Source organism: Cricetulus griseus, chromosome 3 (assembly GCF_003668045.3).
Source record: "Cricetulus griseus strain 17A/GY chromosome 3, alternate assembly CriGri-PICRH-1.0, whole genome shotgun sequence".
Classification (NCBI taxonomy): Eukaryota; Metazoa; Chordata; class Mammalia; order Rodentia; family Cricetidae; genus Cricetulus; species Cricetulus griseus.
In genome coordinates this window covers 186,824,385-186,841,310 of record NC_048596.1, presented here as the reverse complement: position 1 = coordinate 186,841,310, position 16,926 = coordinate 186,824,385, and the positions used below count along the sequence as shown (strand labels likewise).

Sequence of the window (16,926 nt, the reverse complement as noted above, 5' to 3'; positions counted from 1 at the left end):
AGAGTGGCCCAGAAAGGATCAGGTTTAATTTAAATGTCTTCCATTGCCCTCAATTCTAAATATTAAGGACTGTGTTATCCACTTCCCAGTATTTTTTCTCTTCAACATAAAAAGACAAGAAGTGCAGGGTTGTTTGGTATGTTTTATTCATTCTTTTCTGATTTCCAATGTCCATTGGTCCCTGGGTGTTCAGACTGTAGTAAAGCTACCTCATAGTTTGCAATGCTAGGAGCATGAGTCAGGGATGACTGTCTACAGTGGCTTTCCCTGTTCCTCAGGGCTAACGTGCTCCATTTGCCTAGGACCTATTTAGCTACCCACTTCTGTTGAATGATGGCATAGTTTCAGTTGATAGAACCAGTCAGCTGGTGTGTGTGTGTGTGTGTGTGTGTGTGTGTGTGTGTGTGTGTGTGTGTGTGTGTGTAAGAGAAAGAGACAGACAGAGGTGGGAAGGGATGGATGGACAGATGGATGGAGGGAGGGAGGGAAAGCACAAGCATTTGGATCTGTCTAATTGCATCTCAAAGGCCTACCAGACACCTGCCCTTCCATCTTGCCTCTGGCACACATGCGCCCTGGTACAATTTAGATAGAAATTTCCATGCATCTTCCCATGTCTATCTTTGAAGACAGACTTAAAGATTTTTGTTTTCTTTTGTTTTTTGAGAGACGGTTTCTCTGTGTAATGCCCTGGCTGTCCTGGAACTCTATTTGTAGACCAGGATGGTCTTGAACTCACAGAGATCTGCCTGCCTCTTCCTCTGGAGTGCTCGGATTAGAGGCGTGTGCCACCATTGTGTGGTGACTAAATTGTTTTGAAAGGCAAGATTTTGTGGACATTAGACACATCTACAAGAACTAAAAATATTAGATTAGAGATCCTTCACCATGTTATTGCTTGGAGTTAGTATTTTTGGTAAATGTTAGTTATAGGTATGATGGGTAAAGGGTTGATCTTTATAAAAATGGGGTTTCATTATATTATTTTTTAAAACTATATGGTGAACTTAAAAACACCCTAAAGACAGGGGGCTGTAGATACAGCTGTGATTAAGAGCAGGCTTTACTCTTGCTGAGGTCTCAAACTCTGTTCCAAGCACCCATGCTGAGTTCTCACAGCTGCCTGTAATTCCAGCTCAGGGATCTGGACTCTGGCCGCCAGCGCTCGTGTGCACACCCCCCCCACACACACATGCACACACACCCACACGCACATGCATATGATTTAAAAGAATAAAAACAAATCTTAAACCAGAAGACATTTTTTTTTCTGTAAGGAACTTAATCACAAGTTGGAAGACTGGAGTCAGTATGCTTGTATTTGGAGCTGGGCTCTCCCAGTTTCTAGCTGTATGACGTTGAAAAACATGTAGAAGCTTAGCTTTTATATCTGTGAAATGGGGGTAATGACAGTGCCTCCCTCTCTACCTGTTTTGAAGGGGATGTAATGAATTAATATAGATGAGGTATTTCAGGATATAGTGTGTGGTTTATAAATATTATGATGATCTCTTCTCAATAAAGAAAATGATGCCTAAATGCTAAGCAGTTTTTATTGATATCTGATTGTAAAAAGAGGGTGAATCTCATCAAGGAAACTTCTCTTTACAACAGATGTAGACCAGTACATAAAACCACAGTCAATCAAAGTGCTGAGTTGTGGAGCCCAATCCTGATGGATGCATCTACAAAACACTCACTCCTTCACCCAAGGCTTAAGGAACATGGCAAAAGGGGTGTGCGTGGTGGTGGAGGAGGAAAGATTTTAAAAGTCAGAGAATCATGGAGTTTGCTGTGAGATTGTGTCTTCTAGTAATTCAGAAGCTACACCCATAAATTCTCAGCAATGTGGTTGCCCAAACATGAGCATTCTGGGTCAGAATTACAGTGGTTTTTGGTCCCCCAAGTGCCTTGTTTGATTCTTTGGATGAATCTCATCCACTATCAATTCTTTTAAACAAAGAGGTGTAAATGGCTATTTATCCCTTGTGTCCAGAGAGCATCTTTTTTTTTTAAATTTTTTTCTCAAAGGATATAATGGATGGCTCTAAAAACCTTTCATCACAATTTCTTTCTATTAAAACTCTAGTCATTTCCTTGGTAACATTAAGTTATTATAGAGAACTTTGAGATTAGTATTAAAAAAAAACCCTTTGAATAACTCTTTTCTTTTCTGCTTAGATGTTACAGTTCCAGGGTTATCAATGAGTCTTGTGACAAAATCAGCTCAGCCTTCTACTCATTTTCACACTTCTGCCCCAGTTTCCCTCACATGAGGTAACCGGCTTTACAAGTGTCTTGTCTATCTTTGTAGCTATTCCACAGACATAAAATCACATTTATGCATGTTTACTTTTTACTTATGATGGCACATCATTCCTACCTGTCCACATTTCACTTTTCTCAATATAAGATCATCCAACATTTGCCTTTTGAAAATATTTTATTTTTTAATTATGTGTATGTGTGTATCTATATGGGGGTATGTATACATGAAAGAAGATACTGGTAGAGACCAAAGAAGGTGCCACATCTCCCAGAACTGGAGTTACAGGCAGTTGTGAGGCATCTGATATGAGTGTTGGGTAGTGAATCCCAGTCCTCTGGAAGTGCAGCAGGTACTCTTCACTGCTAAGCTGTTTCTCCAACCCTTGCCCCATTAAAACAAAAAAAAAGCGCTTCATTTTATATCATCTTGTAGTCCTGCTATCATTTACTCAATCACTCCCTCAAGGTTATTGTCTCCTAAATGTTTGCCCTTATAAGCAGTGATCTGATGAATACTCTTGTCCCTTGCATATGTGTCATCTTGTATCTTGGGTCTGTAGAATAGATCCTTAAGCATGGAATTACTGGGTCAAAAGGTATTGATATTTAAAATCTTGATAGCTATTGGCATATTGCCTTGCACTTCACACTGCCCGACATAGGAGAGTGTGTCCACACACCCTGCTTAAGCTAAGTGCTATGCACCTCTTGCTCTTTGCTAATCTGACTGGGTTACTGCATGATTCTACATTCCTGTTTGCTCCAATATGAGCAAAGCAGAACCTGTTTTCTTGTGTTTGAGAGTCATTTTGTTTTCTTTCTGTCAACTCAACTCTGACTTTCTATTGGGCTGCAGTTCTTTTTCTTGTTGATTCATGGACATCCTCTATTTTTAATAAATTTCAGTTTTTTTTCCTTCAGGCTTGTATGAATAAATAATTTTAACACTGAAAATGTATTACTAGGAACAAGAGCTCTTGACCTGCCCTGCTGTCCCTCTGTCGCCACAACTAACAGGCCATAATTTTTTAAAACTTTAAAAAATATTTATTCCTGTTTTTTTTTTGTGTGTGTGTGTGTGTGTGTCTGCTGAGTTTCTGAGTACCATGTGTGTGGGAACCCATGAAGGCCAGAAGATGGTATCAGGTCCCCTGGAACTGGAGTTAACAGTGGTTTTGAGCCACTCTATTGGTGCTGTGAACTGGACCTAGGTCCTCTGTAAGAGTAGCCAATGATCTTAACAATGGAACCATCTCTCCAGCCCTCCGTTTCTTAATTGTTGTCATGGAGTTGGTCCATGGTAGATTTCTTAGGCCAACAAGGGATGAGTAGGCTGTAGTCATAAGAATGAGGAAAAGGGAGAGGGGCTATTCAGGGTCAACTGATGTCTCCTGAAGCATGAGACTTTCCCCAAATATTTTGACCCATATTTCTGGAGAAGAGTACTCTTTTTGTTTTGCCCATATTCTCTTGGTGGAGTCTGGTACATATATAGTCCCCCCCCCCATCTTCAGCATTATCTTCATATGTATTCTCTTTCATCTCAGGGAGTCTCTAAAGCCCACCGAGTACAGCAGTTTCATTTCCCACAACTCCACTGCAACATTTTCTGGGATGCAGATTTAATAGCATTTCCCTCCTCCAACTCACAATAAAAGCAACATTCTACCTATCCATGTTAGCTTAAAATCTCATTCTTTAGTTACACTTATCCCCCATCCACGTTTTTTTTTATTGATTTGGGATCTTCATTTTTGAGGTGGGGTGGGGAGGGGATTTCTGTTTTTATCCAATTACAAGCACAAGAACAACAACAGTGGACCAAGACTTCTGATTGACACTGGTACTCATGTCTGAATCTTCATATCCTCCCATCCATTTGTTCTGTCCTCTGCGATGTCACCTGCTATCTCTTTGAGGACTCTATACATCATCCTTGAGGTTTCCTCAGAGCCAAGTCATATCAGCTGTACTTTCTTTGAGGCTGTAGAGGGTTTTCCCTCGCTAAGTTCCAGTGTAGTATATTTTCTTCTGTGTCTTGCTTGGCGCTCACCTCTTCTTTATTTTTCTATCTTGAGAAATCTTAGCTGGCTTTCCCTCTCTTTGGGCACCGTCTGGTACACCCTCTCCCCAAGCACTCTGTCCCCACCCGCTTCAAAGGTCCATCTTGCTGAGTGTGGCTCACAGCAGATCTCCTTAAGCCACAGGCTCTCTCGTCTGAGAGATCTGGCGATTGCTCTCTGCCCTCATTTCCACATCTCCGTTGGCGGTCTCTCTAGAAGGGAAGGCCGAACTTCTCAGACAGTTTATGAGCTTGATTTCTCCTTCACCCCTCCTCTCCCACAGCTCTGCAGCATCACCTATCCATGGCCATCAATTCTACTGTCACCCTCATGCCCAGAAAAGACTGTAGGGACACCTCAAAGGGCTGTTTAGAAAGTGCTGTTTCCGGCCTCAGACTGGCAGCAGGGGTGGGCTCATACCCTTTTTTTCCCAGCTTGGATCAGGTTTCTCAGTACCTGGAGATGGGCTTATTCACTGGGTGCCTGGACTTGATCAGTTCCTTGAGGCAGGGTCTTTGGTTAGATTTCACTAACAGGAAGCTATTGCCTTGTATAGATTAATCTCATGATGGGCAGGAGCTAGTTAGTGGGTTATCCTGCTGGACTGGAAGGTCTTACACCATTGCATGAGGCTTCCCACTGAGAGTTGAAAAAAGTTATTGCTTAATAACAATTTCCTGTATTTTTTTTCGTGTTGGTTTTCTGGGTCATTTTTATTTTTAGGCTGTATATTTTTATTCTCCTCCTTTGCACGCACACACACACACACACACACACACACACACACACACACACACACACACCCTGCCAAGTTACCTTAGGAGTTGCAGGCAGCAGGGACTTATCAGTCTCACATATGAAGAAGGGTCCAGTCGTTGAAAGCAGAACATTCACAGGCAGGTTAGTAATGTTCTTTATAGCCAAGGGCTGGTAATCAGGTTCCAGGATGGTGTTAGGCTTCTGCACAGAAGGAAAGGGAAAAAGAAGAAAAGAAGGCAAATCACAATAAGTACAGTTAGCCCCAAGTAACAAGTCTCATTAGTTGTGAACAAAAACCTCGTCACCCCTCCCTTCACAGAGACATTTATTTCCCCTGGTACAGGCTTACGGAAATGAAGGGGAATGAGGTGTGTTAGGATTCTGAAACATGAACTTATATAACCCAGAAATCAGAGGGTAGGTTTCTGAGAGGCCCTGAGTGCTTAGTTTAAAACAAAACAAAATAAGACAAAACAACTCCCTGAAACCCTATAGAAGCCCAGCTCTTAGAGCAAACTGTCACTGCAGCATCGCACACACAGCACGCACCGGGAACACTGCACACACTGCAACACTGCCACAGAACAAGGCTAATGCATCTGGGACCGCTTGTGAAAATACTTGAGGAATTGTTTCAACAGATCAAACATTTGGCTTTTATATGATTCTTTCCCTTCTGTTTTAAGTATCTAGTTTACAGAAATGCTTATCTTGTCATGTTGGCAAATACTCATACATCTTCCCTGGAAATTTTCCCCAATAGCAGAAGAGGTGATGCTGAGGCTGTCGATCTCTGTGAGACCTGCTGGATTGCATGTTTCAACCAGAGGAAGGGCCAGAATGGCTCTTGAGTGGGATGGTTTCGCTCAGGCTGGGTTTTCCTCACTCTAATGTTGGGGCTTACATTAATCTTTGTGTGATCTGAAAAGCAGCGGTACTTTAGCATCATCAGGAGGTGACCAGTAGCTTCTAAGGTAAGAACTCTGATCATTTGGGGGTTCTTCTAATAAAAAGGGTAGCCCTTAAAAATAGTCTCCACATTTTCTGTTGCTTTTTCTCCTCATCCTAATTTCATCGTCCCCACCCCAACTTTCATATTTTGATCTGGCTGCGTCTGCCAGCTGTTCTTCCAGCATTTGTCTTGCCCCCACTATGGCTCTTGGGCTTCCCAGGCTCTGGGTGAGCTTGGATGCTTTAGTTTCTCTGGTCTCAAGCCTCTGATTCAGTGGTACTCCACAGCTCCCATAGATTGCCACGGTTGTGTCAGAAGTCTGGTCTGGGATTTGTCACACAGACAGGGAACACAGACACTGACTCCTTTTGCATCACCCGTTCATGGAGGGGGAAGCAGCATATTCAGGCCCACTAAGCAGCAGGCTGCATGGAGAGCTGTCCACATAGTGACCTTCCCTGAAGGCTGCTGTGTCACTGCAGATGGCTCTGAAGTGAAGAAGCCACACTTGGTTGGTTTTGGCAAGAGGCCATTTGGAGGTTAGTGATGAGAAGGAGCTGAAGTCTGGAGAAATCAATCTATTTTAAAATGACCCCTTCTTTCTGGGCTGTTTGTCTCCCAAATATCAGTAGACAGTCTGCTTCTGGAACTTCATGAAGCAAGCAGGCCGAAAGTTTCAGCTGACCTTTTCAATCTCACAGAGATGCAGCTTCATCTCCACAGTGTATGAACAATACAAATAGCATAGAGTTGATGGAGTGGGAAGACAGAAAGAAACCCTTTCCACAGGCAGGCGGAATATCTTTATATTCTAATGTACCACATCACACGCACTGCCCTGGGCCAACAGCAAGGAGGCAGAACAGTTGTATGCTGGACAATTCAGTCAAATACCATCCCCCCCCCAGGTCTCTTGTGCATGCCAGGTAATGCAGATGTATCCATCATCCCTGGTAAGTTCTAAGGATGGGCAGGAGACGAGCAATGGAAAGCAAGGTGGAGGACAATTCAGGCTTCTGAATTTGTGGAGAAAGAAGGGCAGAAACAGACAGCAGGAAGACCAGAGGACACCTTGCCGGAGTCGGTTATGTCCTTCTACCATGTAGGTCCTGGGGCATTGAGCACAGGTCATCAGGCTTGGTGGCAAGTACCTTTACTTAGTGAACCACTTCACTGAGCCCCAAGTCCACTTTCTAATCCAATGAGAAAATATTACTGCCTTCAGAATTTTGCATGTTTTATTTAGTGATAATCTCCAGCAACAGACATTGAAGCAAAAATATGTTACCCTGCTTCTGTCAAAAGGCAGGTGGATATAAAGACAAAAAAGGCACACTGTCTGCATATGCTATGAGTGTTTATAGGCTTAGAAAAATTGAATAAGAAACTATGCTGCCTATTTAACATATAATGTCTTGCACAGAACCACTTTCAATAAATCCTCGCTAAATTCCCTTGAATAGCTGTTTTCAGGAAAATATAAAGTCACCAAATTCAGTGAGGCTGTTTGCCAATAAATATCTTTTCTGATTGCTTACAATGAAAGGTCTGGAAGCAGCAGTGAACCTTCCCAGGCACTCTCAAAGCATGGCCAAGTTCAGTGCATCGTGGAGTTTGTCAGCTTCAGGGCTAGCTCTGCTGCCACTCAAACCCTTACTCAACTCCAATACCCATAAGGCCTGCAAGCTGGCGAAGCCAGACTCTTTTCTTCTCTGTATCCACTGTAGGTGCCCAGGACATGGCAGGCATTCAAAAATCTGATTTGAATTGAGCTTGTATGTCTCCCAGATCACCTGGATTTTGTAAAGTTCCTTATATTCATATCCTACCAAAGCACCTTGTCCATGGAGTGCTCAACAGATTTACTGAACCAAGTATGGTGGAATTTATCCCCAGAATAAATGGTTTTGAGTGCTATCCTTCAAACTCTGAGGTGATGAGAGGTTGACCCACATACTCGCTTTCCTGTCACAGCAATAGATAATGGGACAATGGCTTAGTTAATTTTTGGTCTGCCCAGTAGGCTATGAGCTTCAGCAGGGAAGGGCTCTCCTCATGGCTGTATTACTAGCATCAGACCATGTCTGGCATGTGAGGAGTCTAAATAAATGTTCTGTTTAGCAGCCAACATTCTAATGATCCATTCTAATGAATAAATCTGACCACATTTGTCTCCTCTTTTGAAGACTTCTAACAGCTTCCCAGCATGAACCCCAAAGTTCAGAACATGCCTAGCATGTATGCCATATGTATCTGGCCTCTGCCTCATCTCCAAGAGACCTACCTTCACCATTCTTGATATATTCCCTTTCTAGGGTGACTGGTCATTCTTGGCATGTTCTGTCTTGGGTCATCTCTCAATGTTCATATCTCCCTAGGCCTTTTACCAACAGAAGTCCTCAGCCTGGAGTTCTTTCCCCTCTCTTTGCCATCAAACTAACTTCTACCTTTACTTCAATCTCAACTTGAGGCACTTGCTCAAAGAAGTGCTTTGGAACAAATGAGTACAACTAAGGCCACACCTCCCCCCCTGAACTGCCCATGAACCTGTTTATCCCTGGGATTGAAGTAATGACATCCTCTTTCCCTGTGTACAGTCTTTAATCCCAACCAGTCTCTCTTTTAGCATTGGTTCATTAGTACAGCCTCCTTCTTAGGAAGATGCTCTATTCACCTCTGTTCAGAAAGAAAAAAATAGCTCTAGGATGGAAACACAGCCAGGAACAGACCATAGCCTATTTTGCTGTTCTCCTCACCTCTTCACCACCCCATCCCTACTCTCGGTAGTAACCACTCTTATCCCATTTCTTCTCTGTCTTCTCTGAGTCCATGTTCACCAATTTATTACATGGCCTTAATAGCTACACCATAATCACAGACATCTACAGTCATATAAATGAAAGAGTGCAAATTAAATGGGTTTAGTTGATTACTTATTATGTAGCAATCTTAGGGGCAGCATCAGCTTCCCTATGTGTATCACAAGAATGATAATGGAGCCTGCCATGGTGGGATTTTGTGAAGGGCACCTGGAGAAATGTAGGTAATTGACTGTGGATGCTTAGCAATAGTAACAGTAGGTGGTAGTCATTCTTACTAATTATTATAATTGTTGCTGCTGACTCTACTCCAACCCTTTCTCTGCAGTGATGTTTACTCTACCTAAAGCAAAGTGATGTAGTATTTGCACACTTTCATGCATATTCTATACCCATAGACCCCTTCCATTTGGTCTTATGCACCAGGAATGATGCAAACAAGATTTCCATTTCATAGAATTATAGGTTTACATTCAGAATTTTTAGCTAAATGTGTACTGGGCTCTGAAGGTTTAATAGAAAAAAAAACCCAGCACTGTCCTGGGGATGCATATTAACAGGGTTCCAATGACTTTAGTTTCTGACATGGAAGCATATGCCTGTGGACTCTGGCTAGAACATCCAGGCCTCCCTAGCATAGCCCCACTGACCTTTTCCAGTCGATATATGAGCAGCCGGGTGGAGAGCTGGATAAGAGGTGCTATAAATTCACAGATGATGTTCACATACATCAACAAGCTCTTTCCCTTCTGGGCTCCGACAATGGCATGGCACACCAGCCTTTCTTTGACTTTCTGCACACAACATACATGAGCAGTTTTGAAACAACTAGATTTCAGAAAACTTAATGATCTAAGGGTATAATGTGTCTTTGGATCCAAGAAGGCCAGAGCTTTATAAAGCAGAAAGGACCCAAGAGTAGACATATGCCATAAATACATTGGACTGATGAGCATTCAGGTTTGAGCTGCTAATGAACTCAACATTCTCATGATTTGCAGGCCCACACAGGGAAGCTTTCACTGAAGCTCCAGGTGTATTTACTTCCCTTGTAGGTTAGATCTAATGTCTCTTAAAAACATGCTTAGCTTTTGGTAACCACATTAGAAAAATGCTTCTACTGCAGACTGTGTCTTAAGATTAGGGCATGTGTTATACTCATCTTTGAATCCTTAGTGCCTAGAAGTATTTATCTCATGGTACATATACAATCAAAGTTGGCTGATGCCCCAAGTAACAAGAAAAGCGACACATTATATAAGACTTCCCAATGAGAGGTACACTTTATGCAGGGAGGATGTATTCTGCCTGAAAATATGTTGTGAAGAGATAATGTAAGAGAAATGAGGTGGAATCTGTGACCCCAAAGAAGCCAACAAATGGGCCAGATTTCCCACTTTACCTCTGGGAGACAATTTCTTATTGCTTCTTATTTTATGAAGAGAAAAATTCAGTGTCACCCCATAAGCCTCCTAAGCAAGAGCTCAAGTAAACATCTTATGTCATCCAGAAAGTCTATGCTTTGGGAATGGGAAAGACTACTCCTGGGTGACTATATACTTGGTGATATCCAAACTCCATAAGGGACTGTAATAAATAGATACACAGTGCCAATATGCCTAAGTGTTTTAAGTTGAATATCTGGCACTGGTGTAAACAAAACTAGAAAGTCCATTGTTAGAGATTTACATAGCAATTTCACCTACACAAAACTGTATGTGTATGAATGTTTTGCCTGCATGTATATATGCATACCTCATATGTGCCTGAAGAGGCCAGAAGCAGGGGTGGAATTTCCTGGACCTGGAATTATATAGCTGGCTGTGAGATGCCATGCAAGGACTTGGAACTGAACACAGATTCTCTTCAAGAGGAGCCAGTGCCTTTAACTGATGAGCTATCTTTTCAGCTACCCCAAAGATGATGTTTTTAAATGGGGTGTCATTTAGTCAGGGAAGATGGCAAAAAAAAAAAACAGAGATGTGGCTATACCTGAATAGCAGAGGCAACCCATAACATCTATAAAAGTATGGTATTTTCAGAAAAAAATTAGATAAGACTTCTAAATGTTAATAAGAAATTTTTCTTGGAATTGAAACTGGTCATTTTTCTATGAGGGACTTGCTGGCTGGTCACTCTTGACTGTGGCAATGAGAACAGGCTTTAAATGGTCCTTTAAGGCTGGGGGTTACAGTAGCTATGGAAGCAAACAGAAAACTGAGCAGAGATGAACCTTGAAAGCAAGGGATGCTGCCATGGTAACTCAGTGCTGTGTGTAGTCTTTGAGGTAAATGTCAAGGGACCTTCCTAAGAAACAGATACAGTATAGCAGAGATTTATTTGGGAGGAAAACAGCTTCTGAACTTGCTCTCCTCTTACCCTGGGAGTGGAAGAATAGCCTTCAAGGATCACATCAATCGTCTGGCCTGGGTACAACTCCATCCGGACGGGGTGAAGTTGAAACACGGGGTTCTCTGTATCTGTGAGTTCCTGGGGGGCCTGGGACTGGTGACGGTTACTAACAGGTCCTTTCTTCATTGGTTCCTTCTTATTTTTTTGCTTTTCCTCAGGGTGGAAATCATCATTCATCCAGAACAGTTGCTGGACCCGACGTCCTTTGTTGGTCAGCTTGAAGGGGTAATAGTGTGTATCCAGGCTGGAAAAGAAGGGCAGGTACTGAGAGGCTCAGCGTAGGTCTGTTGGGTTCAATTCTATACCCTTGTAATTTATTCCTTTGGAAGTACTACAGAATGAGCACCAAGACATTCCTCTAAAAAATTCATGGAGTCTGGGTCACAATGCTATTAAGAATTAGTAGTGTGATTCAAGAGCTCCCAGAGTTGAGTCATGAACTGGGTTGAGTCTGGGATTTTATCACAGAGTCACTAGTAGATAGAGCTATGGGAAAGTGTCCCGTGCATCCTTTGTCTTCCCCAGCAGGTCAAGCCCACTATAGGATTCATGGACAGAGTTATTTGTGAGAAGTGGTTCTGAGGTAGGGAAAGGAAAGCATAATATTAGCTGAAGGAGAGCCACACTTGGAAACACGCTGACTACATTTCTCCTGATTGAGATGTGCCTGCTGGTGGTGGGTTTACTGTGAAGTTCAACAAGAATAACACATATCTATTAAGCCTAAGGACAGAGGGGCTTGACTGAAGTAGACCAGAACACCAACTAGACGAGACACTTTACTCAGATTTCCCCCCCTCATTTCTTCATGCTTTCAAGTTGTAACTGTTTTGTTTGTTAATCCATTCCTTCTCTATTTATTAAAGACCCCCTTATTTGCCCAGCTCTTTGTGAAGGAGCTGGGATTTCTAAGGTAGATTGAAAGTTAGAATCGTGTGTGTGTGTGTGTGTGTGTGTGTGTGTGTGTGTGTGTGTGTGTGTGTTCCTATGTGTGTAGGTGCACATGGGTACCGATGCATATGGAGACCAAGGGTCAACCTTGGATATTATTCCTTAGGAGACATCCACCTTACTTTTTAAGACAGGGTCTCACTGGCCTGGAACTCACTAAGTAGACTAGGCTGGCCAGTTCCATGTGTCTTTGCTTCCCCAGTGCTAGGATTACAAGCATGCATAGCCATGCTTTGCTTGTGTGTGTGTGTGTGTGTGTGTGTGTGTGTGTGTATGTGTGTGTGTGTGTGTGTGTTCTTTTTATTCTTTTAAATTGTGGGTAGGTATGTGTCTGCATATGGGTATGTGCATGTGAGTGCAGATGCCCTTTGGAGGTTGGAGGCATTGAAACTCCTCTAGCTGCAGTTACAGCCAGTTGTGAGCTCTCTGACGTGGATGCTGGGAACCAAACTCAGGCCTTCTGGGAAAGCAGCAAGTGGTGCCCTTAATCACTGAGCCAGCCATCCCTCCAGTCCATGGCTTAGCTTTTCTGTATGGGTTCTAGGGATCAATCTCAGGACCTCACTCTTTCCATCTCTCAGTCCCCAGTCATTATCTGTTTACCCTCCTTTCATTGCTTCTGTTCTGCTGGGGTTAGAATTAAACGTATGTCACACTTTGTTCTGCCTTTCTGCGTCTCTTTCTTCAATAAGGACTTAGGGCTTTTCTTGTTCAATTGATTCACTAATAGTTTTGGTTTGGTTTGGGTTGGTTTGTTTTATCAGGGGCAAGTTTTTCCTGTATATTGCAGGCTGATTTCAAACTAGCAATCCCCTGCTTCAGCCACCCAAATGCTAGGGTTACAGGACTGCACATGCATGTCTGGCTTATTTCATTTTAGGCTCATAAAAGAGCTGCAAACAGCACAGAGTCCCCAGGTATCCTGCCCACAGTCTTACCTCAAGGTCAAACATCTTATGTAACCACCAAACAAATTTTTTTGTTTATTTTAACCCCCTTGGTTTTTGTTTGTTTGTTTGTTTGGTTGGTTGGTTTTGGATTTCTGAAACTGGATTCCTATGTGTAGTTTTCTAGACCAGAGATCCGCCTGCCTCTGCCTCCCAAATACTGACATCAAAGGCGTGCGTCACTTCAGTATCTCTCTGTGTGACTCAGGCTGGCCCCAAACTCTCCATCTTCTTGCCTCAGCCTTCTAAATGTTGTGATTATGGATGTGAGACGCCACAGCCAGCTTAGATACAAAGATGACATTCTTTTTTCTGGCACTAAGAAGGGAATCCAAGGCTATAGGTCCTTCAGTCTTTTTTGGTTTTTGAGGCACAATCTCACTATATAGTCCAGGTTTGCTCAGAATGTTTACTCTTTCTGTCTCATCCTCCAAAGTGCTAGAACTATAGACATATACCACTGCACCCAAATGCCTTTGCAGTTCGAAAGGAATAGACAATTATAGGTTTTTAGTTTACCAAGGTTGTGACAGCTATCGGCTGTGCCACAGCCCTACTAGCCCTGGTAGTTATAACTTTTTTACTTTAGTTGTTTTGATATGCATACAGTAGTAGTAGTACCTGTACTTTAATGTTTCGTATGATAATGGAGCAGAACATTTTTCATACTTTTTCTTTGAGACAGGGTCTCACTGTGTAGTCCTGGCCATCCTAGAACTACTACCATCGCTCTGTAGACCAGGCTGCCCTTGAACTCCCAGAGATCCACCTGCCTCTGCCTCCCAAGTGCTGGCATTAAAGGTGTGCACCACTAGGCCTAATGAATTTTTCATACTTTTAAAGTCCATTTGAATATCTTCTTTTGTGCAGGACCTATTCATATCATTTGCCCATTTTTCTTGAGAGAGTGTTTGTGTGTGTTTTAATTTTTAGAGCTCTACATATATTGTAGATAGATGTCCTTTATCAGAAATATTCTCTGAGTACTATTTTACTACCTCATTGGTATCTATGTTTTGTTTTTTTTGTTTTTTTGTTTTTCTTTTTTCTTTTTTTTTTTGAGTTTTTTGAGACATGGTTTATCTGTGTAGCCCTGGTTGTCCTGGATCTGACTCTGTAAACCAGAACTTATATTTCTGCCTCTGCCTCCCCAGTGCTGGAATTAAAGGCCTGCGCCACCACTGCCTGACTGATTTTCTAATGTGTGCGCCCCCTCCCCCCTCCATTAATTTTTCTCAAGGAAAAAAAGCTCATCTCTGGACAGGCAAGGTACTGCATGTCTGTAATACCAGCACTTGGGAGGCTGAGGCAAGAGGATCACCATAAATTCAAGTTAGCCTGGTCTACATAGGGAGTTTGAGGTCAACCAGGGTGCATAGTGAGATCCTTTCTGAAAAGCAGTGGCAGTAGCAGCAGCAACAACAACACAACATGGTGCCCCAGCTCATCTTTAACAGCTTATTTTTCTTTTAAGAACTTACTAGGCTTTGAGATTTCCTCCCATTTGCTTCACCTCAGGAAATGATATCGTATCTCACAAGGAAGTTGTAACATCAAATAAGTAATCAGGAGAAGTAACTGTCAGTTGTCAGGTTAAAACTTTTGTCTCTAAATATTTGGTCACAGGGCATACTAAACAGAATCATCTTTAGCCAGCAATTTAACTTTATGGCCAATGTTAACTTTGGGGGAGAAAAAGTAAACATATACAGTATGAATAAACTAGATATAGCCATTGCTACTTATTTACAGTGTGATTTTAATAATCACAGAAACCCATTCATCAGAGTCATTTTAACTTCCATTTTAGGAAGGGAGAAAAGTTCTAAATATCTAAGAGATTTGCCCCAAAATATGTGATCAGAGAAGTGGCATATGGGCATTCCTTTAGTTCAGGGTTTGGTCAGCTTCCTCTGTAAAGAGATGAAGGATAACAAGGTAGACTTTTGGGTCACATGACCTCAGACATAACTACCTAACTCTCCTTAGTGTGAAAGCAGCCAGATATGCTGGCTGTATGCCCATAGAACCTTCTTCACAGAAACAGGCAGCAGGCGGTGAGGTACCTATCATGGCTTTTGCCCATTCTTTTGGTTACTGTTGGCATTGTGATTATATGTTAATAAGGAGAACAACAGGGTTTAGACAGAGGGGAAACTAATAGCTAACTACAGTTTTTGTTTATATATCCATAAAACCTGTCAGCTAGCCCTCAAATTTCCAAGTAAGGGTTAGCATATCCTTTAGGGGGCATTATTTGACACTATTTATAGATTCAGAAAAATCCCAAGCAACTAAATACGGTGTGCAGAATATTGTTTTCTATAATTAGGTTTGTGTGTACTTAAGACGTTTAAGTGGGCAGGGTGGTGGTGGTGCATATACCTTTAATCCCAGTACTCAGGAGGCAGAGGCAGGTGGATCTCCGTGAGTTTGAGGCTAGCCTAGTCTACAGAGCTACTTACAGGAGAGTCAAGGTTATAAAGAGAAACCCTGTCTTGAAACAACAACAAAACCAACCAACCAACCAACCAACAAAACAAAACAAAACAAACAAACAAAAACCAAGGGGCTGGAGGAATGGCTCAGAGGTTAAGAGCACTGGCTGCTCTTCCAGAGGTCATAAGTTCAATTCCCAGCAACTACATGGTGACTTACAACCATCTATAATGAGATCTGCAGGCTTAGAGGAAGAACACTGTATATATCATAAATAAATCTTTAAAAATTTTAAAAAACCCTCAAAACCAACCAACCAAACACCAAAACAAAAAACCAAAACCAACCAACCAACCAACCAAACAAACAAACAAACAAAGAAGTTTAAGTAGAAGAATTAGCATACAGTGACAAATGCCTTTCCTCACAGCTAAGAGATAAAGCAGAGAAGAGGGTTTTGATATTTACCTGTCTCAAAAACATACAACCGGACATGTGTAAAACATGCAGTTCAACTCTCCAGGCTGTCACATTGCTATTGCTTGTGGTATTTTTCAGTTGAGAACTAAGGTGTGGATGGGACTGTGGGAAGGACTTCTCAGAACATAAAGCATGTGAATTGGGCTCAGTGATTGTTACATCAGAAGGCCAGGGGGGCAGCCATGAGATGTCTTTCCAGTACTGCTCCTGAGAAGTACAAATCAACCAAACCCTGGCAATCAATTACTGATAACTGTGTAATGCCCCCATGGAACCAGGGGTCTCTGCTCTACTGCCTCTTATTGAAATATTCAGACCCTCTAGCTTTTCCTGGGCAGCCAGGGAAAACAATTGCTGCTCAATCATTGGTGCTATGATGGGGAAGCAAATAGACGAAATATGATCTGTAAAAATCACTGGTTTTTGCAATGCCTTATATATTTGTAATGGCTTACCTTTCTAGGTGAACTCTACTTAGGTTACACTAAGCTGTGTCAGTATCTTCTACATTTGTGGAGACGGATGAGAAGTGTATTAAAATTGGAGAGGAGAAATTATGCAGAAATACTGAATCCATCATAAAGTAGTCACCACCCCTTTCCCCAGAGTAGGGGGATCTAGCCTGGAGAATGTAAGCAGGCTTTCCAGTTACTATCAACTGTCAACTTTACACAGCCTAAATTATATGAAAAAAAAAATCCATCAGGGTCTCAATTAAGTAATCACCTTTATCAGGTTGGTCTCTGGGCATGTTTCTAGGGGATAGTCTTGATTGTCCAGCTCACTGTGTGTGTTACTATTCCCTAGGCAGGTGGTTCTGAGCTTTATAAAGAAAC

The 16,926-nt window shown here is 42.2% G+C and overlaps 1 protein-coding gene across 2 annotated transcripts in view; it reads right to left on the bottom strand.

Moving 5' to 3' along the window:
- Positions 1-16,926, bottom strand: part of Hydin (HYDIN axonemal central pair apparatus protein) — a 323,803-nt gene that overhangs the window by 156,354 nt on the left and 150,523 nt on the right. For both annotated transcript variants that reach the window (XM_035442673.1, XM_027405997.1), the window contains exons 19-21: positions 11,241-11,517; positions 9,512-9,655; positions 5,148-5,291 (exon numbers count right to left, since the gene is read on the bottom strand). In XM_035442673.1, coding sequence (XP_035298564.1) covers positions 5,148-5,291; positions 9,512-9,655; positions 11,241-11,517 — 565 coding nt within the window. The remainder of the gene's footprint in view (positions 1-5,147; positions 5,292-9,511; positions 9,656-11,240; positions 11,518-16,926) is intronic.